Source organism: Tamandua tetradactyla, chromosome 6 (genome assembly GCF_023851605.1).
Source record: "Tamandua tetradactyla isolate mTamTet1 chromosome 6, mTamTet1.pri, whole genome shotgun sequence".
Taxonomy (NCBI): Eukaryota; Metazoa; Chordata; class Mammalia; order Pilosa; family Myrmecophagidae; genus Tamandua; species Tamandua tetradactyla.
The window spans coordinates 125,613,406-125,640,960 of NC_135332.1; the positions used below are offsets into that span (position 1 = coordinate 125,613,406).

The following is a 27,555-nucleotide window of genomic DNA, read 5'->3' on the forward strand; positions in this document are numbered from 1 at the left end:
TATGTGGACAGGGAGATATTGGACTAAGGAGCTTGGGGACAGATATCGCTTCATATGGGGGCTTGAAGACATTTGTGAAAACCTTAGCTTTTAATCAGAGTGAGGTGGGAAGCTCTTGAAGAATTTACTCAGTCATTCTACTCACTATACAGGGTAACTGTAGCAAGGTCAAGGGGGTCACGTGGTTAGTACTCCATTGCAATAATGTGGGTGAAGAGATGACAGTGTCTTAGACAGGGTGTTAGCAGTGCTGATGGTGGCAAGTGATCAGGTTTTGAAAGTAGTTAGAGCACTTCATAGCACTTAGTAGAACTTTATATCATCTATTACTTGCGAGATAATTTGTATGACTTCTGTCTCTCTCTCCACATTTGTTGGTGGATAGGATGTAGAGTGTAAGAGAAAGAAGGGAGTCAAGGATGACTCCAAGATTTGGGGGCTGAGAAAAAGGAAGCATGGAATTATCGTTAATTAAGAGGGGGATGATCTAGATTGGGGACAATTTGTGTGTTTCTCAACAATTGTATATGATTAATTTCATATTCAAAATTGTATATGATTATACTCAGGTAAAGGAAGGTATAAGAATCTACTTTGGGAAGAGCTATATAGGTTATGCTATAGGGTGGCAATGAGGTAGAGGGAACATCTCATTTTATATCCATTAAGTGGTTGATGTAGAAAAGATTGGACAGTTAACTCTGGTAAACTTTAGGGTCTTTAAGTTTTTCCTGATCAGGGATGGACAGAGGTATGAGAAAACATGGATAAAGAGCTATGCAGATAAAACTCAGTTACAAGCACCATATTTCTTTATTTTGAAATAAGACAATAAAACTTTTATTGTTGCAAAATTATTATTTTTCATAATGACTACTTTTATACTCATTATTGATAGTGAATTTTATGTACAATGAATTTTTTGTTCTAAGAAACAGAGAATTACTGATGAAAAGAATGTGCATGCTTGTTTAGCTGCTAAATAAATTACTATTTGATGATGATTCTGCAGTATGTTGAAAGGGTAATTTTTCTGTTGCTTTAGTGAGTTCATTCGGCATTCTAAAAATGAACGTAATTTCAAGGGGTGGCCAAAATGTATCAATTAGCCTGACATCTAGGTCTTTTAAACAGATCTATAAATTTCCAATTTCCTTTGCCATCTTAACCATGGTAAATCATCCTGAACAAGATCATTCTTTTGAACATCAGCCTCCTTATTAGTTGAGATCAATTGAGTTTAGAAAATGAAAAATATACTTGATGCTGAGAGCTCTTTATGAAACCACATTTGTAGGATGAGTATTGAATGAAGATTAATGTGTTATTTTTCAGCTTCCAAATCATTGATTTAAACATCTATTTTCTATCCCATTGCTGCATTAAACACTAATATATATTTGGGCAGTTTGCTTGCTTGCAAGTATTATCCTTTCCTTATTGAGTTTTATATATTAATGGAAGAAAGGAATTTTTAATTTGAATGTATCTTGCTTTGCAAGCCATTAGTGTTTCTACACATTAAATTGTGTAAAATTGATTATTTTCCTATTGAATTTTAAATCAATAACTAGAGTCTTTGTTTTAATTTATGATTGACTTTCATTTGCTCCTAGGATTATACAACATCCTTAGCACATCATGTGAGCTTATATTATCTGAAGTCTGCCTACCTCTAAAGATCATCTTATGTTCTCCACTTCTATCTCCAAGCCCCAGCTGTGCTGACCTTCTTTAAAATCCACATCTTTCAGCCTCAAGATTTTTGCACACATTGTTTGAAACTTTAATTCTCTAACACTCCCTGCTGTATATTTTCATATGGCACACAGATAACATTATTATCTGAATTAATTAATTGGATGTCTTCCCATAGCTAGAAAGTAGGCTCCAGAAATGTCTGAATTTTTGTCATTGTTCACTGCCAAATCTCCAACATCTAGAACTGTGTTGGTGATAACACTCATTAAAAAATGATGAATGAATGATTCCCTCATCATTCGAATTCTAGCCTAATGTCACTTTCTTACAGGCCTCTTTCCTTTGAACCCCCTAAGACAAGGATGGGTTCCTCTATTATTTCTTCTTTTGGTTCCATGGATTTCTTCATAGCACTTATTAGAACTTTATAAGTCTATTACTTGTGAGATAACTTGTTTGACTTCTGTTTTTCTTCCAACCTCAGCTATAGCTTTGTTGAGCCAGAAAATACCTCTGTCTTATCCTTAATCATATCACCGAAACCTAGCACAGTGCTTGGAACATAGAGATGCTCAATAAATATATCTTGAATGAAAACGTGGATGGATGGATGGATGGATGGAGGGAGGGAGGGATGGAGGGATAAACTCCTCACTGTAACTTTCAGTTTCTCTGTTCTCTCATTTGTTTCATGTTCTCCCAACAAAACCTAGTGCTTTCTTAGTGAACTGCAAGGGACTGTTTTAATATATTAGAGAAGTTCCTATTTACAGGTACCTCTCCATACATTCAATAAGGTTTTTTAGGAACTCTTAAAGTTAATGCTTCATAATAATCTCTTCACCCCCAAGTTATTTAATTAAGGCTACTTAATGAGTTCTTCCCCTGGTCCAACCCACAAAAATGAGGAAAATTAGGTCACATGAATAGTGAAAAGACCATGGACCCAAAAGTAGAAAGATCTCTTCTACTTTTAGTGCTTATACAGATTTGGCCAGGCTGCCAGCTGAACCTTAGGTTCTTCATCTATGAAATAAAAATAACATTACCTATTTTGCAAGGTTTATGTTAGGATTATTGATAATGCATGTATTGTGCCTGCCATATAGTCAGTGATCAAAAGATGGTAGCAGTTACTACTATCTCTAGAAGATAAGCTCCTAGAAGGCAGGCTATACATTCATTCCCAGTCCCATAAATGTAGAAATACAAGGTTGGTCAAATGAACCAGCAATGGGAACTGTATCTACTTCTTGACTTTAAAGGATTTAAAATCTATTTGAGAAAATAAATTCCAAAACATATTCATGAAATGTTTAGATAATAAAATAGTACAATATATATTACAGACAGTCAAGCAGGAAAGAAGGGGCAATTGCTGTAGTTATTGGGAAATGTTAAGTTCGTGTGTGTGTATAAGATATGTACTTATAAGCCTCCTATGGAAAAGTTCAATTTCTATGGAAAATTTGATGCTGGCTGCACTAATGTTGAATAAGGTGGATCAACTTGCAGTTTCTGAGCTAGTATGACGGCAGACAAAATTGGGTTATTGATCTTGGGGGTGAAGGTGTTTTTGTCACAGTAATGGATTTTTCTTTTTTCTTTTTTTAAAACAATCTATGGTTAGCTAAAGGTTAGTAATGGGATCTAATAATGTTGGATAATGTTGCTCAAATAGGGCTGTAACAGATTGGGCACATGCTAGTCCTCTAAAGCTAGAACAGAATCAATTACATATTTTACTCTGTTGTAGCATACTTGGCACAGATTTTCAATTGCATTGCATCATCTATAATCATCACCTATTGCTGTCCTCTTGCCAAACTCTGCTTGCAGCTTTAATAGATGGGAGTGAGAGTGTGAGCACAAACAAAAGAATTTCTTTTTTTTTAGGACAGTCTTTCCTTTACATTACTTAGGTGTGTCTGTAAAGCCATTTGACAAGGACCCACACAGGAGGCAGCCCCATTAGAGGTTTTCCATGCGCCGACAATCACATCGAAAGCTTCAGCTTCCTTACTCAATTGAACGCAACCTCAAAACACATTCAGAACTCCTGACATTAGCAACAGAGATGATGGTCTTCTTCCACCAACTTCAAATCCATGTAGGAATGATCCAGAATCCACTATGCCACCTGGCAGCCTGCCATGATTCTACACATGCAAAGCAAGCCCTGTGAAACAAAGTGCTCCTAGAATAAACTACTTGCCCATATATCTGCTTTACAGTGGCAGGCAACTGTCCTCGAAGTACCGCGGGCACACACTCATACCCACACAACATACAACTAACTGGCGGAAAATGTCTGAATATGCTTATTCACAAGGACAGAGACCTGAATCCAGGAACACTAGGAGTACACGCTCCGCATGCTTGAAATAAAGCATTTTGCTTATCCGAGTAAGCAAAGCTCATTCATTACACACATGTTTTCAGGCACAGCACGAGACTCCTGGAACACTGGTTCGCTTTTCTCTGAGGTTTTCACAAACTAGTCCTACTCGCTTGGATGAGCCTCCAGGGTGGATAAGGCAGCAGCTTGCTTTGCCGCGGTCTTTTCGGTCTTGTCAATTCTTTCTCTGCTCTGCCTTAATTCCCAAGGGCCGAGCGGCGCCGGCCTGCCAGGCCCACTCCCGTGCCTCCCCCGCCCTACAGCCGCCGAGGGGCGGGGCGGAGCCTGCGGCCAGGAAATGCCCAGGACTGTGTGTCACCTGCCCTCAACCACTTGTTGATACTCTTGAGCTCCGCCTTCCAAGCCCGGGGCCCCCAGTAGACTCTTTCCCTCGCCTGTCCCCCCAGGCGCGGCCCCGGGGAGCTCCTGAGACTCCCCCGATACCACTCTCCCCTTAACTTCACAACCATGAGCAAGTTGGGCAAGTTCTTTAAAGGAGGAGGCTCTTCTAAGAGCCGAGCTGCTCCCAGCCCCCAGGAGGCTCTGGCCCGACTTCGGGAGACTGAAGAGATGCTGGGCAAGAAACAAGAGTACCTGGAAAATCGAATCCAGAGAGAACTCAGCCTGGCCAAGAAGCACGGCCCGCACAATAAGCGAGGTAGGCCCGGGGTCTGGCTCCCAGGCGTGAGCTCTCACCCACCTGCTGCCAGCCCTTTCCTTGGAGACAGTCCAGCCCACGGCATTCCCACCCTCCAGGAGGCCAGGTGGGAACCAGCTTCAGCTTTTGCCCCTTCAACCTTTAGAGGAACTGGTACCGACCCCCAGGGTAGGGACTGGTGTGAGCTGAGCGACACACTCACCTGGATGGTACAATGTAAGGGAGAGCCAAAAAACTCAGTAATCAAGGTAAATAATATTTGAATGTGGTATTTTAAAAACTCAGAATAATGAAAAAAAATCTGTGCTCAACAAAATATCAAAACCTTAAGGTCAGGATGCAATTAGTGGTTATTTTCTTTTGTCTCAGGCTCTTCTTTATTTAAATATTTTTCTTTATTTAAATATCCATGCTATTTTGTACATCATGGATTTTTGTCTTGCATTTTTTGTGGTTTTAAAAAAATACTGTATTAAAATATTGTCTCGATTAATGAGTTTTTTGGCACCCTCTTAAATTTTGCTCCTGGTTCATCTCACTTAGTTTTGACCCTGCAGACTCCAACATTAAATAAGTTTTCTGCTGTATTTGTGCTGAAGCACACTTTTTAACTGGTGTGTACTCTACAGTGAAGCATATTCTTGTAAATCCTTGTTTAATTTGCTCCTCAGCTGTTGAAAACTTTAGTTAGCTTCTCTGTAGTTAGGTCTTATACAAAAAAGAAAGTTGTAGAATTAATTTTTCTATCATTGTCCTTTGTCACACACAAGGGACTTTTAATCAGTAAATGATTCTAGGTGCTCCTTGTACCCTTTGTACTTTGCCAGGCTTGGTTTCTTCAGTGTATGGCTCTCTCTTTAGGGAGTAGATCTAAAATAGAGAAGAGATCTAAGCAGTGTCCCTGGCAAATATAAAAACCCAGTCAGAGGTTGAAGTGATTTGCTTTTGTAACACAGGGTCAAAATAGACCAGCAGGTCAAGAAAGAGGTAGCAATACCAAATTCTGCTCACTACCAAACCCTGACCATTTGCATCCTCTCTTGGGCTTTTTAAATATTACATAATGAAGTCTTGGGTATATCTAGCTCACCCTAAATGATGCTACCGTTGTTTAACGTGGGAAAGGAATGATGCCTTCTGGAGCAGACTTTGTGCACCCTGCCTCTTCCCATAAAAGTGTGCCTGATACATTTGTGCCCACTCATCGACCGTAAAAAAGGTCGTGCCATTTTTCTCAGCTACTGCATATAACATTTGTCCACTGTCTAGCAGTCTAGCTTGCTTTAGAACTTAATATTGAATACTGTTTTTAATTTACTGAAAATATTTTGGAAGTTATTAAATGGCAATATCTAAAAGGCCATTATGGCTTGCTTAAAAAATCTTTGACCATTCTGATATTCAACCTTCCTCTTCAGTTTGATATGTGCTCTGACGTTTACTTAGTGTCAGTCAAATGTGTTTTTCCTTTTATTCTGTCATCCGTTTGAACCCATATATAGTTTTATCTACAGTGGTTGCTCCATAAATAATGGTCTAAAAAACGTGAAAATTGAACATCTGTTTCTAGGAAAAGTTAGAAATGTAGATGTGACTTCAGAAGACAAAAAATTCAAAGATAATATGGATATTATGGATTTTTTTCAGAAATGTTCTCCAACATTTACTACATTTGGCTATGTAGTAAAGTGTATCACATGCAGACTTTTAAAATAAAGACAGCAAAATCATTTAAAGGCAATACTAGGAGCATCACTCTATGAATGTCTTATAACCGGGGAAGTTACAGATGCAAGTACAAAGTGCAAATAGCCAACTGGTGTTAGAAAAACCATTTATTCTTTTTCACTTATCCATGGGAGCTTTGCTGCTGCTAGCCCAGACCTGGGTTTATAGTGACCCTGGAAGAGGGAAGAGGGAAGCATGAGGTCCTTTGCCATCTAAATTTTAAAAGGAATTCAATCACAGTTCTACGTATTGGTACACTGTCAAAATCAACATCTTCGAAATGAATCAGATGACTTCATATAGACATAGTTATGATTTTCCAGTAACCATCAAGAGATATTTTCATGCACATGGTTAAATGAAATACAATATACTTAGTACTATATGGGCGCTGTGCTATCCAAAACCATTGTTAGAATGATTGTAATTTGCATTATTACCAATTCAGGTGGATTTCTGATCCAGTGTGTCTCCCAGAGGGCTTAGAATCCTGCCTCAGAGAGTCTTTGCTATAAGGTGTATTAGAGCACCTAAAAGACATAGAACTGGGACTTCACTGAGCTTACAGAACAGGTTGAGTGTGAACTGTTTTTGCCTGCTTGCAAGTGTTTGTATATATATTTGTATCTTGGTCTGAAACTTACTTTCAGTATAACTTTAGTGTGCAGGGGTAGCTAATTTTGCTCACCTTGAACTTCTTTGCAAGTACGGTTACCTATTAAAAATAACCTACGAGTGTGTATCACCAAACTGACTTTGCAATAGCCATGCTCTTCAATGTCCTGTTGGTCTGAAACAGTAACAATTATAGCAAGATTGATGGTCTTATTAAAAACTCGAGGAGATCAGAGATTCTTCAATGCATTATGTTATTCAAATTATCATATAACTCCTTTTTTTATAGCTGCTAACTCTGCTTTATGGAAAAATAAACTTCTTATGCATCTCTTAATTGTTTTTCTACTTCTTCTGCACTGCGTTCTAGTGCAGCTTTTAACCCTGGCTGATATATTAAAGCCACCTCGATGCATGTATCCTATGTCCGTAGATTCTAGTATAATTCGCTGGGGTTGGGCTCAGACATCAGTATTTCTTAAAAGTCTCCTCAGCTGATTCTAGCCAGGGCAAGGATCAAAAAACCTAAATCAATAGTTATGTTAATGGGAGTAGAAATGCAAGTTCTCTTAGTTTTTGCAGTGCTTCTTAACTTTTGAACATCGTGGCACCTGTGGAAAATGGTTCTGTTTCTGTATCTCACTGGGATAACCAGGAGGTAGCCAGGGACAAGCGGAGAGGAAGTCTTGATGCTCCTGGCTGGTCACGTGGAGAACGGAAGGATATCGATATCTCAGCATACTGCAAACACTTCCAGCAATACTGGTTTGGTGACACACCTTAGAGGTCATCTTTCCCAAACTCCCTTATGAAATTTTTAAAATAATATCACTAAGAGATGGTCTTTGGACTTTTGCTTAAATATAATGTCCCTGTTCAATTTTCACACATTTGTTAGAAAATAACTTGGTATTATAGGGTAGAGCCTGGCCTTCAAAGCAGGCATTCCTGGATTTGATTCCCAGCCTTACCCTGCTATTTAGAAACTATGTGACATTATTGTGTAAAACACTTCTTGGGATGCTTTGTTAATTTTCATTTTTAAAAAGTTGAAATCTGCTTCCTACTAAGTTCCAATCATTGGCCCAATCTGGAAAACGTTGACTAAGTCTATACTGTCTGCCCATGAAGGCTTTCACCTAAGTGAGGACAGCAACCGCTTCTCCTCTAAGTCTCCTTTCCTTCAGCCTCACCTTCTTCACTTCGAGTAACCCCTTGCTCACCAGGGCTGGTCTAGGTTGAGGTGAGTGAGGTGCCTAGGACACACTTATACAACCCTGAGAGTGAGTGCTCCTTCAATTTTACACCTTTCGTTGACTTTCTCTCCTCATCTTAGTTCTGGCTCTGTTGCTTACCTCAGCCTGGGCTGAGCAGCAACTCCAAAAGTGTAATTCAAAAAGGGGGGCAGGGGGAGCCAGTCTGGGCTTATCAGCAGGCCCCAGCCCCCTAATCAGTATCATTACACACGATTCCAGTGAAAATGTGGTGCTCAGGCACGGGACCTCTTCATCAGGTGTTTGTTTGGTGAAATCAGTCACAAAGGCAGAGCTTCCCTGGTTCTTAAACTCATTCAACTTTGAAGTCTGCGCTATTTTTTTTTGTTAAGGATGAATTTGTTCTTGGAATCATGATGCAAGGTTGGTCTTCCTTGGAGTGGGAACTCTGAACAATCCCATTTGTTTAGCTCAGTGGGAAAAACGTCTGTGGCCTATTGAGTTTCCTTTTTGTTGCACTTGTCATAGCGCTATATTCCCTTAGACACTGGGGACCAGAAGGCCTCTGAATGAAGAGAATTGCAGCACTGTCAGCCAGTTGAATGCCAAATACTGAGGGCAGAAGCATGGTTCAAGTAACACAAGACAGCCCCTGACTGTGAGACCTTGATGGAAGTTCCTCTTGGGAGGTATAACTTACCTGGTGACCTCCTTTCTTAAGAGAGTTTCTCAAAATGTGCCTTTCAGATGACCTATATCAGAATTCCTTGAGGGTGCCTGTTAAAACGTACACTCAATATGCCTCTAAAGATTCTAATTTGGTAGGTTGGGTGTAGGGTCCAGATTTCTGAGCTTTAAACAAATAGCTCGGTGATTCTCATGCCTACCACAGTTTGAAAACCTGTGATGTATTATTCAATGAGTTGTAAACTGAAAGGATCTACTCTACTCTGTTTCTCCCTCCGTCATCGTTATTCAGAGACCTAGATGAAAAATATCGGTGCACCTTCCCCTCTGTTTCTCTCAAGAAATTTTCTGGGACCTTCTCACAGGTCCTCATCAGTCACCTGAATTTGGTTTGTTTTGGGAAGGCCTTATGTTACTATAACTCCATACTAGCTATGAAGGGTCTCAGAGTTACCCAATATTCAGATTACAACCAGCCATCATAATAAGTTGTTCTGCTGGCCTCTGATCGTCCTATGTATATATATATAGCACACTCTGTGCGTTCTGGGGCCTAGCAAAAAATGGAATTTATTCCTGGAACATTAACAACCAATACCTAGGCCAGGCCTCACTCTCTAGTGGAAAACCCCACTTTCTTCTGGAGAAGATGAATCAATGAAGATGTGATCCTTCCCTCAACCTCGATTCCCAATTTCCTTCCCTCACCTCAGGAGCTCGACTTTGGCCTTTCATACCACCATAGTGGGGGAACTTAAAACATCTGAACCAGCTGTGGGAACCCTGCTCACTTAAGCTGTAGTTTTTATACTCCTTGCTTTCCCACCCATATCCCTCTACCCTCTGAGCCCTGGCAAGAATCCCACACAGATTAACACTTTCACTCACAGTCCTACATCTGACCAGCACAGAAGTCTGGGGTTTGTTGTCTCTTCTGTTCTGCTAATACATCTTAAGTTTGCATATACTTTTTCAGATGCCATATCATTTGCTTTTTCCACATTGAGTTTAGAAACAGTTAAAGCACACAGCTAGATTTACCCTCCCTCTTATTTGAATCAATATGTTAAGCTTGCATACAATATTTTCATTTCTTTCTTTTGGATATTGTCTTATTTTCAGTGAGTCTTAAAATTTACCAAGATTTGTTTGAATTTCAAATTTACTCTTTTATCCATGAGCTGTTTCTTTTAGTTGAATCAGCCGCAAATTTAATCAGCAGCCTTTTTTTATTATTTTCATTGTCTTTAAGATATTTAATAAGATAGAACCATAGACTTATGGCATGGCACTAGAAACTTCATTCTGGGATATCTTCTGCATATTAGCAACGTTTCATTTGAGATTCAGCTAAGGCGTGTTTCCCAGTTTGACAGATCAATATTCAGTGAGTTTAATTGTTCATCTATGAATATACCTGAACCACATTTCTAGCCCTTGTCATCTTATTTCTCCAAGAATACTCTAATATGCCTTGTGAATTATAGTCCTAAAACAAAATTGTCTCCACACCCCCTTTTAAAAAGCCATTCTGTTTCTGGTATATTGCATTCCAGCAGCTAGAAAACTAGAACAGATTTTGGTACCAAGAGTGTGGTGCTGCTGTGGTTTTGCAAATACCAAACATGTTGGAACAGCTTTTTAAATGGATAAGGGGAAGACTTTGGAGGAGTTGTGAGGAGCCTGATAGAGAAGGCCTAGAGTACTTTGAAGAGACTGTTGGCAGAAATGTGGACTCTAAAGATACCAGTATTGAAGCTCTAGACAGAAATGAGGCACGTGTCATTACAAACTGGAAGGAAGACAATCCTTGTTTTAAAATGGCAGATAATCTGGCAAAGTTGACTGGTGGTTTTGGCTGGAAGGCAGATTTTAAAAGCCATGAACTTGGATATTTAGCAGAAGAGATCTCCAAATTAAATGTCAAAAGGGCAGTCTGGTTTCTCCTCACAGTTTATAGTGAAATGCGACAGGAGAGAGATAAGCTGAAAACTGAACTCTTGAGTAAAACGAAACCAGAAATTGAGGTCCTGGAAAATTCTTGGCCTCCAGAAAGGGAGATGCCAGAGAATAGCATCCTGTGTGAGGATTTAACCAAATGTGGAACCAGTCAGCCATTTCCGAGAAAGCCAGGATTGGCCATGGAGTTATCCAGGAAGGATTTGTGGAAACTCCTTATGTCTGATGGGCATGATCCAACACTACTGCATAGAAAGCCAATGAGAGTGCTGTGGGACCTGTATAAACAGAGCCACTGCCAGTCTGGACTGGGGGGTTCAGAGAAGGGACACATTGGAGGAAAAAGAGACAAAACCATGGAGGCTGAGGTCTGAAGTCAAGAAGCCTTGGGCCAGGAGAGTGGACCCACCCAAGCCTATGGAGAGGGTGAGTTTGCACCAAAGGCAGAGGATGGGCCTTCCACCTCATTGCTGTGGAAGAGGCATGCCACACATTCCTTGGGGTTTGGGGAGAGCCTGGCTGCCATGACATGGAGGGGTTGAATGTGTGCCCCGGAGATGGCAGAGGGCTCGAGTGTGGCCCCAATGCTTGAAGAGGGTGGAGCCGAGAAAAAGGTGGTCTCCCCAGTGTCCCCCAAAGTTGTATTCAGAAAGAGGCAGGCCTTTGCCTAGGCTTTTGGAAAGGGTGGGACTGCCGCTTTCTAAAGCCTTGAGGATAAATAACTCTCAGACTTTGAAATCTAATGGACTTTTCCCTGCAAGTTTTCAAAACTGTATGGGTCTGGTGACCCCTGTATTCCTTCCTCCCTATGGAAATGTGTATGTGTATCCTGTGAATGTTCCTCCTTTGTATGTTGGCAGCAAATAACTTGTTATGAGTTTTCAAAGGTCCAGAGCAAATGGAGAAAATTTTGCCTTAGGACAGACCATGCCTGTAACTGACTTGATGAGATTTTATACTGCCTCTAATTTTGTACTTCATTTGTTTTGCTGCGGAAAGGTTTAAGGTTTTCCGATATTGTTATGGAATGAATGTATTTTGCATTTGGAAAGAGCATGTCTTTTTGGGGTCCAAAGGGTGGAATGTGCTGTTTTGAATCTGTGGTGGACCCCAGAAAAGCCATGCCCTTTAATTCTCATTCAGTATTTCTGGGTGGGAGCATTTTGATTGTTTCCATGAAGATGTGAACCACCCAATTTTGTAGGTGGTAACTTTTGATTAGGTGATTTCCATGGAGGTGTGTCTCCACCCACTGAAGGTGGAGTTATTTACTGGAATCCTTTAAAAAGAGGAAACATTTTGGAGAAAGTATCTTTTGTAGAGCTACGAGAAAGCCAGGAGATGCCACCATGTTTGCCATGTATTCTTCCAGCTGAGAGAGAAACATTGAACTTTATCGGCCTACTTGAACCAAGGTCTCTTTCCCTGGATGCCTTAGATTGGACATTTCTATAGTCTTGTTTTAATTAGGACATTTTCTTGGTCTTAGAACTTTAAACTAGCAGCTTATTAAATTCCCCCTTTAAAAAGCAATTCCATCCCTGGTATATTGCATTTGGCAGCTAGCAAACTAGAGCAGGTCTTGAAGTGAAATAATAGAGTGGTAACTTCATCTAGATATTCATCTAGAGAGCTTTTTAAAATGACACGTCAAGAGATTCCCTTTCAGGAGATCTGGAACATGGTAGAGAAGTGCACTCCTCAAAGCTTTCTGGATAATTTTTTAATGCATTTTTATTGATATATATTTTATATTCACATACCATATAATCATCCAGAATGTAAAATCTTGGTTCATAGTATTATCATATAGCTGTGCATTCATCATCAGAATCGATTTTTAAAAAATATTTTTATCGTAAACCTTAACAACCAAACATACAAACATTCTTAACATACAAACATTCTACATATGGTGTCCAGTCAGTGGGTCATAATATCATCACATAGCTGTGTATTTATCACCATGCACAATTGTTTTTTGACTCTTTTCATTACTCAAAAAAAATAAAAATAAGAATAAAAATAAAAGTAAAAAGGAACACTCCAAACATCCCATACCCCCATACCTTCTATTATATATTTATTTTTTGTCTTTATTTTCTTACTCATCATCCATATACAGGATAAAGGGAGTGTCAGTCACACTGTAAATGCTATATGGTTATACAATCATTCTTCAAGAATCAAGGCTATGGGATTGCAGTTCAGCAGTTTCAGTTATTTCCCTTTTTGCTACTCTACTACACCAAAAACTGTTCAATTCTATGTATCTATAGACTGCATAAGAATGACCTCCAGAATGACCTGTTAACTCTATTTGAAATCTCTCAGCCACTGAAACTTTATTTGATTTTATTTCTCTCCCCCTTTTTGACTAAGAAGGCTTTCTGCATCCTGTGCTGCCAGGGCCAGTTTCATGCCCAGAAGTCATGCCCCACATTACCAGGGAGATTTACGCTCATATCCAACACAGGGGGAGGGCAATGCATTCACCTGCTGAGTTGGCTTTGAGAGAGAGGCAACATCTGAGCAATAAAAAGGTTCTCTGGGGGTGACTTGTAGGTATAATCACAAGTAGGCTTAGTTACTCCTTTGCAGGAGTAAGTTTTTTAAGGACAAGCCCCAAGATCGAGGGCCTAGCCCATTAACTTGGCCATCACCAGTGCTTGTAAGAATATCAGGTCTTTCCCAGGTAGGGAGGTTTAATATATCCGCTTTTTTCCCCAGTCCCTCAGGGAGACTTTGCAAATACTTTTTAATCCTCTGCCTAAACTACTATGGGATGTACCAGGGCTTTATACTAACCTGTGCAAACCAACAAGATCTCACTCCCTATTTGAGGTACCATGTAAATATATGATATTCGAATAAGCTGATTTCTGGATAATTTTGATGTTCAGTCAGATTAGAAGACAAGTGGAGAGTCTGTGGTTTTTCTTTGATTTAGCATTCAGCAACCCACAAGGCTAAACATACATTAGTTTAGTATTTTTTTTTATCTTAGTGAACCATTATTGGCTTCTAGTAATCATAGTCTTTTCTATTTCCTCAGAAGCTTTGTCATAGAATGTTTGTGTTCTAGTCTCATTCTCTCAACTATCTGGGGCACTGTTTTTACTTTGCGTACATGTGCTTTCTAGGAGAGTAGCTGGTACTGCTTCATGGGTTTTGAAACATTATATATAGTTTTGAAATATGTTAGATTTTTTCCCCCTTCATGAATTTGGAGCAGTATGCTAAATATATATATATATTTTTTTAACTAAAAATTTTATTAGCAAAGTTGTTCGTTTGCAGAGCAATCATGCATAAAATACAGGAGTCCTATCTACCACCACACCACCAACACTTGCATTGGTGTGGAAGGTTTGCTCCAATTGATAATATCCCTTTTGTTTGTTTGTTTGTTTTAACTTTTTAAACAGTAGTTACATTTGTTACAATTGTTGAAAGATTATTAAAGTAGTAGCATAACTATTATCCATAGTTTACATAGGAGTATTTTTTCCCCCATATTCCAGAATTTTTTTTTTCATGCAGATCTTATTTTATTACTCATCTACCCATATACTGGATAAAAGCAGTGTCAGTCAAAAGGCTTTTACAATTGCACAGTCACACGTAAAAGCTATATAGCTATGCAGTCATTATCAAAGATCAAGGCTGTTGGATTACAGTTCAACAATTTCAGGTATTTCCTTCCGGCTATTATAATACACTAGAAGCTAAAAAGAAATATCTACATAATGAGTCAGTAGTCGTAATTGTTCGTTAAATTCTGATATCTCAGTTACACCTCCTCCCTCTCATTTGACCATTCTCTCAATCTTCAAGGATATGTAGGTAATGACCATTTTAATATCTTTGTGCTGGAAAGGGATGCTGACCTTATGGGGTAGAGGAATGAAACAGATTGATATACTTGGAGAAACTGGCACCTTTGAGTTTCAGGGCTTATCTGGCCTAGGAACAATCTAGAGGACTTAAGTTTTGGAAGAAATAAACTTACTAAAACTTTTATAGAGTCTTAGCTAGAACTTAGAATATTCTTTAGGGTTTTCAGGAATATTTTTGGTTGTGACTTGCCATTCTCTGGTAATTTGTAATGTCTGGCTGAAGCTTGCGTAAGAGTAACCTTCAGAATGATCTCTCAATGCTATTTGAAATCTCTTAGCCACTGAAACTTTGTTTTGTCCCATTTCTTTTTCACCCTTTTGGTCAAGAAGGCATTTTCAGTCCCACGATGCAGGACTAGGCTCATCCCTGGAAGTCATGTCCCAAGTTTCCAGGGAGGCTTTTATCCCCTGGCTGTCATTTGTACCAGAATTGAGTTTATTTGAAGGGAGGCTACATCTGAGAAACTAAAGAGGTTCTCTGGGGGTAGCTCTTAGGCATGGTTATAAGTTGACTTAACTTCACCATTGTAGAGATAAATTTTCATATGAACAAGCCTTAAGATTGAGGTTTGTTAAATTGGGATTCTCTAATGCTTGAGTGAATGTCAGGAATTCTCCAGGCAGGGAAGTTTAGTAGCTCCATGTTTTTTCCACAGTCCCTTAAGGGGACAATTTGATAAATATTTGCACATTCATCATTAATATTCTGCAAGTAAATTTTGCTAGGCTGGAAAATAGAGTACTGCATTTTGAGAAATATTTATAGTAAGCAAAGATACGTAATTTTCTTTGATTTATACTATTTTGTAATCTGTTTAATCAGTCAAAATAAACTAGAATAAGGTAGAAAATCTACTACTCATACCAAAATTGTGCCAAATTCACAAAATTTATATAGTTCCAATAAACTAAGGCAGAAGAGTGCTTCTTCACCTCAGATGTACTTAGTATTACAGGAGTATTTATCAGTATTTAGTACCACTTATATATTAGTACCACATCATTTTCAGGATAGCAAAAAAGAAAAATATAGACTACTCTAACCAGTGAGTATAATACAAGAGATCCAATGTTGAAATTTTAGTTACATTGCTTTCGTTTGGAGTTGGAGGGAACATGCATGATCTACTTTGGTATTCATTTTTATGTAATATACTTAAGTACCTGTGAATCTATTTGTAATTTTAAGGCACAAAATTATTACATATACTTGGAATCTACAGATAATATTAAGGCTTTAATTTTTTTTTTTACATGGGCAGGCACCGGGAATCGAACCCGGGTCCTCAGGCATGGCAGGCAAGCATTCTTACCTGCTGAGCCACCGTGGCCCGCCCAAGGCTTTAATTTTTAAAACGTATTTCAATCATCTGCTTTAGTAAAACCATAATCTGAACTTTCAGCACATGGTAGTAATTTTAATTTCTTCTACTCTTTCTATCATTTCATAGCAGTTCTAACAAATATATGATTGGCTTAAAAGCTTGCAGAAAGAGAAGGAACAAATAAAGCAACACTTGGGATTAGGCATAAAGTACAAAAGCCATTTCCTGAATAATAGACTTTCTTGTACTAGAGATTTTGACTCCTCATCTCATTCAGGTGGTGCTAGTAGAGAATTGCTTTTGGCAAAGTTTATCTGGTCATGCTTTAAAGCTCCTAAACCTTGACCAGTGACTCTTAAAGCCCATCCAGGTCAATGAGGAGGTTAGCAGCCATTGCCAAGCCCTTTCTAGCTTGTGGTTGGGTATTTTTAAGGAGGGGATGGGGGAATAGCTAGAAGCCCCTTTCCCTGCAACCTCCATTAACTCTTTCCCAATCTAGTGCTTAAAATACCAACAACATAATCACTTCCCTTAAAACAGGTCAAAACAAAACAGCTGCCAAAAAGCAAGCAAACAAGAATGGTGATTTTAAATTATAAGAAAGGAAAAGTAGATCATTCTTTGTTGATGATTGGGAATCCTTGCATTAAAGTTTAAGTTCTTTGAAAATAAAATTTAAGGTCAACATCAAGCTTAAATGAATAAAGTCTATGCTTTTATATTTGGCTTAAATATAAATTTAGAGGTATAAATCTATAAAATTATGCAACCAAATATTTGGGAAGCACTTAGGGAATCTTACTCTCTTTTTAAACATTTCTAGTGAGTCCTTTGGGTTCTTTCACATAGTATTATATACTACATAGTCCTAATGAGCCTGTCATACGTACTGTGGCATTAGCTTTGTCCAACAGGGTTTTCTCATTGAGTAGTGCTATTTACATTACCAGTTCTTTCCATTTATGTAATGCATGTAAAGTGAAAGTAAATATAACTTTGATGTTTGAACAAAGGATATTATTCTAACTCAAAACCTTAACTGCAGCAAAAAAATTATGATTATGTTAAACCAATTTGTACATATTTTTAAGATCATCTGTACAGGAGCCCAGGTTTGATGATTTTGTGAGCAGTTTAAAAATTTTAAGTTACGTAACTTCTCGTGACTTGAAAACTTAAAGAACGATATAGTTCACACCAATTTCAAGGTAAACCTAGTCTTGAAGAATTTCAAGAAATAATAGTCGCTTTGAGGATAGGAGCTACTTATTTTCCAATATTGTTGACTATAGGATCTCAAAAGGATAGTCTACAATCATAGATTGTAGGAGGAACTGAAAGGTGTTATAGGGACATAGTTTGTTGGTTCTTAAACTTCATATGATATAGTACTAACAAGTCAGGGGCCCATTTGCCCAATTCCCTAAATTATTGTTGCCTCATACGGACAAGGAATACTTCTTTTACAAATAGAAAGTAGAACCATATTATATATATATGATATAAAATTACATACATAGGTACACATATCTACTTGTGGATTTAATCACAATCCCCTCTTCCTGATTTTTTTCTGTAAGTAAAGTAAAAAGTGCCTCATCTCCAAAAGAAAACCATGAACTCCTAAGAGTGAGGGGAGGAGTGTCTTCTCTCTTGGAAAATAACTTTAATTTCCTTTGACTGTGGAGGTGGGAGAGGTCGCTGATCTTCCATACATGGAAATCTTTCTTCTCTTTTTACACTTTATAATATTAATTAATCACCATTTTTAACAGAAAGTTCAGTCTTATGTTGCTGGCTTGCTTATAGCTATATCCCACTTCAAAATGTCCTTCCTCAGAATATCTCTTATTTAATTTCTCTGATCTCATTGCTTTTTATTGTTTTCTCAGGCTTTTCCTCTGTCTAGCCATATGTATAATGACTGTGTTCTGGTCTACTTTTAACTGGCTGTTTACCTTTCTTATGAGATTTAATATCAATGAGCTCTCCGAAAATATGGGGGTTGCATATAAGATGCAGCTGGTGTGGCAAGCTGGTGTGATTTGCTCTGTTTTGAGATTTATAGTTCCTATTTTCTAAGATCTCAGCCAGAAACTTTTCATTGTTTAGTGTGAGATTTGCCATAGGGGTGAATGTCTGTTGGGGATGAACGAAATCTTTCATGTAGTTCATTTCATCATTCATATTCCTCATTGTTCAGTGTGGTGAATATATGTGCAGACCTGGATTCATGGACAATGCCTCTTCTGTGAAGCCTTTCCTTATCCTCCAGGGAGAACTTGTACTTTCCTCTGGGTATCCTCTGTTCCTTATACATGTTTCTTATTACTCCATGTCTTCTTTACTACTTGAGGTGAAGGATTTAACTTATGCATTTTAGTACCCCTGAGTACAGTGCCTGTAACATAATAGGTACTTAATAAATGTTTGTTGAATGATGAATAGTGTTTGAATGTCCAGTTCATATTTTGCCTCCTCTGAGATTGTAGCCTTATTTCTTTGTCCCTGCAGTGACTATATATTATGCCAGGTGTATGGTAGATCTTCAGTAAATATTTAGAGTGACTGAAATGAATGGATAAAGAAAATTTTTTAAAAGTGAAGAATGCTAGGGAAATGCCCCTGGCCAAATAAATTTAGAATTTTCTCATATTCCTCCAGCTGTTTTAAATCTAACCTATGACTTTGAACAGAAATGTTCTGTTTTTATTCTATCTGTGAAATGCTTATGATGATACTTATTCTGATTGTGCTTTTTTTGAACTAAAACAATGTGCCCAAAGTAGAAGGTATTGTTTAATTAATGGCATGATTTGAACATGAGTAAGAACAGGTCTGACATTACAGATCTTCAAATAAAACAACATGGTCAGAGACTTCCCTGTTAAAAGCAAAAGATAATGCATTCAATTATGTGTGATATGCATCTTAAGCTCTCTCATAGCTGGGCTTACTCCTCAGAACCTCATCTTTCAGCCCTTCCCTAGAGATCGTCCATTCCTGGGTAAGAGAAATACTGTTGTGATACAGTTTTATATTTCACCAGCAGGTTGGTCTATACTTTAAGGATTCCTCAATGGCTCTTCCTGTTTGCTGACTAATGAATTTACAATGCATACCTTTTTTTTTGCACCCTGAATGAGCAAAAGAACAAAAGCTTGATCTTTAAAACCAAGACGCCCTTTATATTATATGAGCAGTGACGCTGCCAACATTTTTCTGCTATTTTAAGTTGTCTGGCAGAGACCACTGAAAATCTTCCTTCTCTGGCAGCATAGTCCAGTAGAGTTGCACAGTGTAAATTTGGTTCAAGTGGATAATTCTTAAATTTCAGTCCCAATCCTCAATGGGCTGCAGTTCCCTTTAACAGGTACATGAAGAGCATTGTGCTGCAGCTCCATTGCTGAGGAACATCACTGTTATGTGAGGAGACAAAGCCCCAACTCTTTCTCTGCCACAAAGAAGTACAGTAGTTTCCTTTGTTTAATATAGAGTGTTGCCCTGATCTCAATAGCTACTTAAAAGCACATCAAGAAGGGAGTTTGAAAGATTGAATTGCACCTTCTACAAAAGTTTGATTGCATAGTTCAAAAATGTCCTTCTTGGCCAATTCAGGAGCAATGTTTGATTTGCAGCATTTGTAGGATGTCTTTGAAAAACTATAGCTGCTTGTTTTCCAAATTATTTCCCAAACAAGTCAAGGCATATCCAACTCATGATGAGTCTATGACATCATTTCATGTGAGAAATGGCTCATAGGGAGGCTCCTCACATACAGTCCTTGGCTATTTGGGACAGAAGGCTTTTTTGTTTTTTTTAAAATGTCTGTGAGAAGCTTCATGCGTCAGAAGTTGCAAGAAGTGTCAGGTGTCCTTTGGTTTGGCTCACGTAGTGTTTCTTGAGAATGTAAATTGGCATTTAAAAATTGAGTAATTTTGCATGCAAATCCAGATTTCTTGCTTCTTTTGAACATCTGGAGGGTTGACAGCCCTGGGCCTGCAGGTCTGTGTGGCAGTCATCAGCAGGAGCCACACCATTCTGCTCCCAGTAGGTCAGGTTTGCACTCTCCAGGTCACTGGGGCCCCCACCTTTTCCTGTTGGCTCCCTGAGACTGAGGCCAGTGCCTGCCACCAATAATTATTACCTTCCCACTGGTTTTTAGTGTCATATAGAGAAGCATCTCTCTATAGCTATATCTCCCTCACATGTGGGAAAGAAAGGAAGCATTTTTGCTTGCCCCTTGCTTCACTTACTTTCATTACCTGCCTGGCTGCCTCTGAATTTGGAACTGTGGTATAGGCCAATCTGTAGTTTACAGTGTCAGAATTGTAGTGTACATTGGGGCTCCAACTCTTGATGATTTTTCAAATTTCTTCTTAATATTTTGAAGGACAGAAATTATATGTTAGCATAGGTATTTTGATTTTGTGCAAACCAGAAGTTAATATTAATTTTCAAGGCCAGGCATTTCCCATGTGGTTCCCCACCATGGGGTTCTGACAACCCTGTGAAGAAGATAATGATGATGATGATGTTTATCCCTAAGTAATCACTCATTTTGTGCAGGCACTGCACTAATCAGTTTACATATGCTATCTCATTTAATCCTCAACAACCAAATGAGCTATATCTCCTTTTCCAAGTAAGCAACTTATCTAATGTCACATACCTAAGAGTTGGAGCACAGATTTGAAAGTAGGCAATCTGACCTCAGAGCACAAGGTTCTGTCGTTATCTTTTAGGTTCTACATGTGTTGTTGTTTTCAAGTGAGGGAACATCACTTTCAGAAGTTAAGGTTATACACCAAGGTCACTCAGTTCTTAAATGATAGATGTAGGATTAAAATGCAAGTTTCATGACTCCAGACCTCATCTTTTATACCAAATTGCATCTCTGGATCTTCAGAAAGTATTCTAAAATTAATCCTTACTAGGTGTTTGGGCCCAAACTGAGTTTGTGCAAAGCACAGTTTGGTGCTGCTGCAAGACCGAGAAACACACCAAGCACAGAAGCAGAGATAGATTTATTAGGGCTTACAAATAGGAGAGAGTCTCTGGTGGTGGCTGTCCAGAGGGGTAACACAGAGGGGCAGGAGTGCAAGGCATATATAATTTTAGAATAAAGACATTCCATATGTATGAGGACACTGGGCCTCTACTGCAATCATTAAAGGGTTAGGACCTGATGTTTTACCAATTTAATGTTTAAGACTAAGATACAATCAGTGCTGTTACACTCTGGTCCTTTACATCCGTGATTCCATTCTTTTCCCTCCGGGGAGGTTGTTTTCTTTACTGAAGTTTGTTCTAGTAATGAAGACTGTTATGTGCTTGGGGCTTCATTCCCACTTAGGAGGGGGCCTGGGTCCTGGCCCGCCACACTAGGAAACATGGCATAGTATTTAGTGGAGAATTTTAAAAACTTCTCAGAAAAAGGGAAAATACTTTGGGTCAATGGGTATCAGTTAAGTTGAAGTAAATATAGACACTGAACCAGCCTAACAAGAAAGGGAGGAGACATGTTTTGAACATTCCACTGCTGCGTAGGTTGGGTGGAGATGTGTATTTGTAGTTTAGACTCTTAAGATGACACTGCTGAATAATATTGTTTGCTTTACTTGTTAAAATGTGGAGACGTTTTTTGATATTATGATCCTGCTGTGGTGAATTATGGTGAAAAATGGATAATTTGCTGCTAAGTGGTCTCAAAAGTAAGATATATAATCTTAATTAATGAACGTCACTGTTGGTAATATCTAGCTGCTGAGTTCCTGCCATGCGTTTTCCATAAATTATTGCTAATTCTTATAATCACCAGCCTGCTAGGGATTGTATCCTCAATTCCAGATGGGGAAACTAAAGCTGAAAGGAGATAAGTGACTTTAGAACACACACATCTATTTGTTAGAATGTACTTGGAAACTTATTGCTTCTTTGTATGTTACATTTCAGAATTAAAAAAAAAAGTTAAAAAACCCCACATTTATCTGTTAAGTCATGGAAGAGGGATTCACATTCTAGCCCCTTGAAGGTCATGCTTTTCCACTGTACTCTGCTGTCATTATTTTTTGTACACAAAATTATCAAATTTATTCATCTGCTATCCATTCATTTTGTCTTCTATAAAATAAGCTAGTAATAGTATTTTCTCTTGGGCTTATGGGGAGAGTTAAATTCCATAAATCATATAAGATACATAAAGCCCTTAACCCCAGTTTGACATATAGCAAATGCTTGAGGAATGTAAGTTTTGTGTTGGGATTCCAACTCTTGATGGTTTTCCGGATTTCCCCCCAATATTTTGAAGGACAGAAATTATGTCTTAGCATAGGTTTTTAAATTTAGTCCAAACCAGAACTTAATATTGATTTGAAAGGCCATTCATTCTACCATGTGGTTCCCACCGTGGGGTTCTGACAGCCTTGTGAAGATGAGGTGATCATGGCCAGGCCCTGGGCCAAGTGCAGGGGAAACCGGTGAACAGGAGGCTGTATCTTTCCTCAAAAGGTTTGTTATCATGCATAGGTGAGGGGAGGAACATAGATTTTACAAATACATTTACAGATAATTACAAATGCAAGCAAAGTGATAGTGTAGAGGGTCAGTTGGCCATTCTTCTTGCAAAGGGGTAAGAAATCCCTCATATAACTCATCCATATGGTAAACCAGAGCTTCTCTTAATTTACTGAAGATGTGTTATTGTACAAAGGCCTTTATGCAAGATAACCTTAAAAAATCATTTTAGTTCTTTCTAAAGGATGCATTAAACAAATGAGACTATTCTGAAAATACAGTGTAAGTGCTGTTCAGCAAGGGCTTAAATTGTGGTGTAGCTGCTGGAGAGAGAAACAAAGCAGAGCCTGAGCTAACCCTGGACCTCTATAGTGGGCAGGAAGGGAGGGGACAGGAAAGTTTATTTTTATAAACTTCCCACACCCAAAGTAACACCTTTGGCAGCTATAGGAACTGCCAGCCTGTCTGCTTGCTCTCAACTCATGGAAGGAAGTCTGCCTGTTGGCATGCCCCACCCACTTCTTACAAAAGGCTGTGGTCAGTCTTCTCTTTCAAGAGAGAGACCTCCTAGGAGAAACACACCACATAACTTCTGGAGGCACCAGTGACACCTATTTACACTAACTATTCCAGTTATTCATTTATAAATATGTACCTATAAACAGACCAGAAGAATTTTGAGGAAAGCCAGTTGCCTGAAAGAGAAGGACCAAAATGAACAAAGCATATTGACCTCAAAGGATGAGAATAATGTGTGCGCAGGTTTGAATCTATTACGTACCCCAGAAAAGCCACGTCCTTTAATCCTCATTCAGTACTGCTGGGTGGCATCTTTTTTATTGTTTCCTTGGAGATGTGACCCACCCAATTGTGGGTGGTAACTTTTGATTAGATGGTTTCCATGGAGATGTGTCTCCATCCATTCAAGGTGGGTTGGTTACTGGAGCCCTTTAAGAGGGAACCATTTTGGAAAAGCTTTAGAGACACAAGAGCCACCAGATCTGAGCCAACAGAATGGACAGGGCCCTGGGGAAACCATAGAAGAGAAACCTAGCAGATCTCACCATGTACCTTTCCAGCTGAGAGAGAAACCCTGAACTTCATCAGCCTTCTTGAACCAAGGTATCTTTCTCTGGATGCCTTAGATTGGACATTCTTATAGCCTTGCCTTAATTTGGACATTTTCATAGCCTACAACTATAAACTTACAACTTAATAAATTTCTCTTTTTACCTTTTCATTTTTGGTATAGTGTATTCCAACAGCTTTCAAGTTAGGACAGTATGGGGAATAAAAGATTTTAAAAAGAAAAGTTGTGTTACTATCTTCAGAGAGATTCAAGAGTATACTGTATCTATAAGACAAGAATTAGCCGCCATGAAAATGAGCAACTAGAAAACAAAGAAAATTTCTTAGAAATTAAAACAATTTTTAAAAACAAAAATCAGTAAAAGTAGAATGCATATAGCTGAAAATTATATTAATGGTGTGGAATATAAAGGCAAGGAATTCTTCCCAAATATAAAACAAAAGGACAAAGAGGTAGAATAATAAATTGGAGGACAAAGCTAAGGAATCTAACATTTATCTTATAGGGATTTCCAAAGAGAGAAAACAGAAAGAATGGGTGGAAGGGGATAATAAAAGAAATAGGGATGTCATAGAGAGTAAACAGAAAGAAAAAAAAATTATAAAAACAAAAAAGAGAGAGTAAAACAGAAAGGATGGAGGGGGATGAAATCATGAACGAAATAATAGAATACAATTTTCCTTAGATGAAAGAAGACTTGATTCTTTAGAATAAAAATACTTACTTGAATAAACCTTGGGGACAGCATATGGGTCAAAATAAGCCAGAAAACAAAAAAAAAAACAAATAGTGTAGGACCTCTTTTAGAAAATACCTATAAGAAAATTGGGGCCTAGATTGTAAGCTCTTATAGCAGTCACATTTAGTCCAGAGTGGTTAATGTTATTTCTAGATTATTAGATGCTGTACTATATATGTATAACCTGTTATCTCCCTGGAACTTTGAATATCTGTGTGATACCTATGACTCAGTGTTGGCATTCTACAGTTCTGAAAGTCAGCATTGCTACATGCAACAACGGTTAGAGAAACCAAAAAAGAGATCGGGCTTCAATTAGAAGTGAGAACGAAGCTGACTGGGTCAGAACTAAGTTGACTCAGAATACAGAGGTAAGGATGACATTACCTGTATTTGAGAATGTCACCTCCTATATGAGACCAAAGGAAGAGAGATTTATTTTGCCCAAAACCTAAATTTTCTGTAGTACGTAATCTAACTGAACCTGTCTGGTAGCTCATTTAAACAATCCAAACACATGGAACCCAGAATGGGAATGAGGGCTTGTAGTTCTGTATAGCTTAATGTAATACCCAGATACATCCCAGAGTATGTTGGACAGTTAATTAAAAAGTATTGGGAAAAGGGGAGAAAATATGGAACTATGAAGCTTTGTTCATAGGGAAACCCCTAATACTGTCTCAAATATTAGGGACTCCCAAGTCAATAGGCCAAACCCTTGATCTTGAGGCTTGCTTTTGTGAAGCTTATTTCTGTAGTGGAGAAGCTAAACCTACCTTATGCCTAAGATTTACTTCCAGGAAACCTCTTTTGTTGCTTAGATGTGGCTCTCTCTCTCTCTCTAAGCTCAACTCTGCAAGTAAAATCATTACTCTCTGTATTAGTTCCTTAAATGCTGCCAAAATACAATGTATGAGAACTGGAATGGTTTTTAAAAAGGGGAATTTAATAAGCTATAAGTTTACAGTTCCAAGTCTATAAAAAATGTTGAAAGGAAGGCATGCAGGGAAAGATACCTGAATTCAAGGAAGGTCGATGGGTTAGGACACTTCTGTCAGCTGAGTGGTCATGTGGCTGGCATCTGTTAGTCCCTTGCTCCTGGGCTCCTTACAGCGTCCAGATGGTTCCTAGACCAGACCTGAGACCCAAAGGGACCAACCTCTCCGAGAACATCAACTAGTTCCATCCCCCATCCCATATTATCAGTAAGCCTTTCCAATATGAAAAAATAGAGAGGGCACAGCCCTAAAACCTGGGGGAAGGATCAAAGGAAAAGAGGCATTATAACAGAGAAGATAGGATTTAGTAAATGATTATGACTACTGAATCATTATATTGATATTTCTTTTAGTCTCCAATGTCTTGGAACAGCTAGAAGGAAAAGCCTAAAATTCTGGAACAGTAATCCATACCAAACTCTGAAATCTGTTCTATAACTATTTGTTACTATATACCTTTAACTTTATTGTTTTTTTGTATGTGTATGTTCTATTTCATAAGAAAAATGTTTAAAAAAAAAAAAACTCAGTGAGGGCAAATCTGGAAAAAGCAAAAAAGAAAAGGTACATGCTTGGACCTATACTGATGAAATTTTATAACTTCAAGGTGAAAAAGAAGATCTTAGAAGTTTCTAGAGAAGAAAGATGATCAAACAAATGATCTTTAAAGGGTTGAGAATAATATTATTAACAAACTTTTGGGTTGTTGAATAATCAAAGACAATGAAACAATACCTTAAAATTTTAAAAATTAATTTGGACATATAATTCTGTAAAAATCCAAGCTATCACTTAGGTTTGAAACAAAATGAAGATATTTTCTGTCCAACTGAACATTGAGAGAATTTATATCTATATATATTTACTGATAAAATACCTTTAAGATCGATTCTTAAGATGAAAATAAAACAGTCATCCAAGAAAGAGAACAACCCGGAGGATATGAGAAAATAAATACAAAAATAGTTCAATGTAAATAACTGTTGAAATTGTGTCCATGAAGTTAATGCAATTGTTATTTAAAGAATTCTTAAAATTGATAGGATAGTAAAAATAGTAATCTGTAATTAAAATTGCAGATTATTTCAATCAAATATTGGGGGTTTGGGTGAGAGAGGAACCTTGTTTGAGAATAGTGAAGTATAGACACTGATTAATTTTAAACATGGATAGAAAGCATAAGTTTAATTATGTGTATATTTTAATATGAGTAGCCATTAAGAGAATAAATTTAGAAAACCATCCTTGCCAATCCTAAAGAATACTAGGGCATTATATAAGATTCTGCAAAGGTTCCAGGCACTAGGTTAACTTTCCAAAACCTACAAACTCCAGATGGGTCCCTGGACTATCTAAGTCCTGAAATGCAGAGCGGCCAGCCCTTCCAGAACATCAACTAGTTCCATCTCCCTAACCCATATTATTGACAGCCCCTTCCAACATGAAAAAGTTAGACTGGGCATAGCCCAAATACCCCTAAAGAGTGGGAGAAAGATCAAAGGTGAGGGTGGCATTATGTAGAGAAGGTAGGGTTTAACAAATGAGTATGAGTGCTGAATCATTGTACTGGTATTTCTTTTAGCCTTCAGTACCTTAGAGCAGCTACAAATAAAAACCTAAAATTATGAAATTGTAACCCATACCAAATTCTGAAATCTGTTCTATAACTAATTGTTGTGATGTGCTTTGAAGTTTATTGCTTTTATGTATATGTGTTATTTAAAGAGAAGAAGTATTACAAAGAAGATAGAATTTAAGAAATGAGTATGACTGCTGAATCATTATATTGATATTTCTGTTTGTCTCTAGTGTCTTGGAGTAGCTAGAATTAAAAATGAAAATACATGAAACTGTAACCCATACCAAACTTTAAAATCTGTTCTATAACTACTTGTTAAAATGTACTTGGAAATTTATTGCTTTTGTGTATATAGGCTATATTTCACAATTAAAAAAAGTTTAAAAAGAATAAACTTAGGATATATAACTCTAACAATTAAAAGCAAAAATTGAACAAAGAAAAATTGC

The 27,555-nt window shown here is 38.0% G+C and overlaps 1 protein-coding gene across 1 annotated transcript in view; it reads left to right on the forward strand.

The window, feature by feature from the left end:
• The first annotated feature begins 4,381 nt into the window (after positions 1 to 4,381).
• Positions 4,382 to 27,555, forward strand: part of CHMP4C (charged multivesicular body protein 4C) — a 33,465-nt gene continuing 10,291 nt past the window's right edge. The window contains exon 1 of the mRNA XM_077167094.1: positions 4,382 to 4,757. Within this exon, the coding sequence (XP_077023209.1) occupies positions 4,568 to 4,757 (190 nt within the window). The 5' untranslated portion in view covers positions 4,382 to 4,567. The remainder of the gene's footprint in view (positions 4,758 to 27,555) is intronic.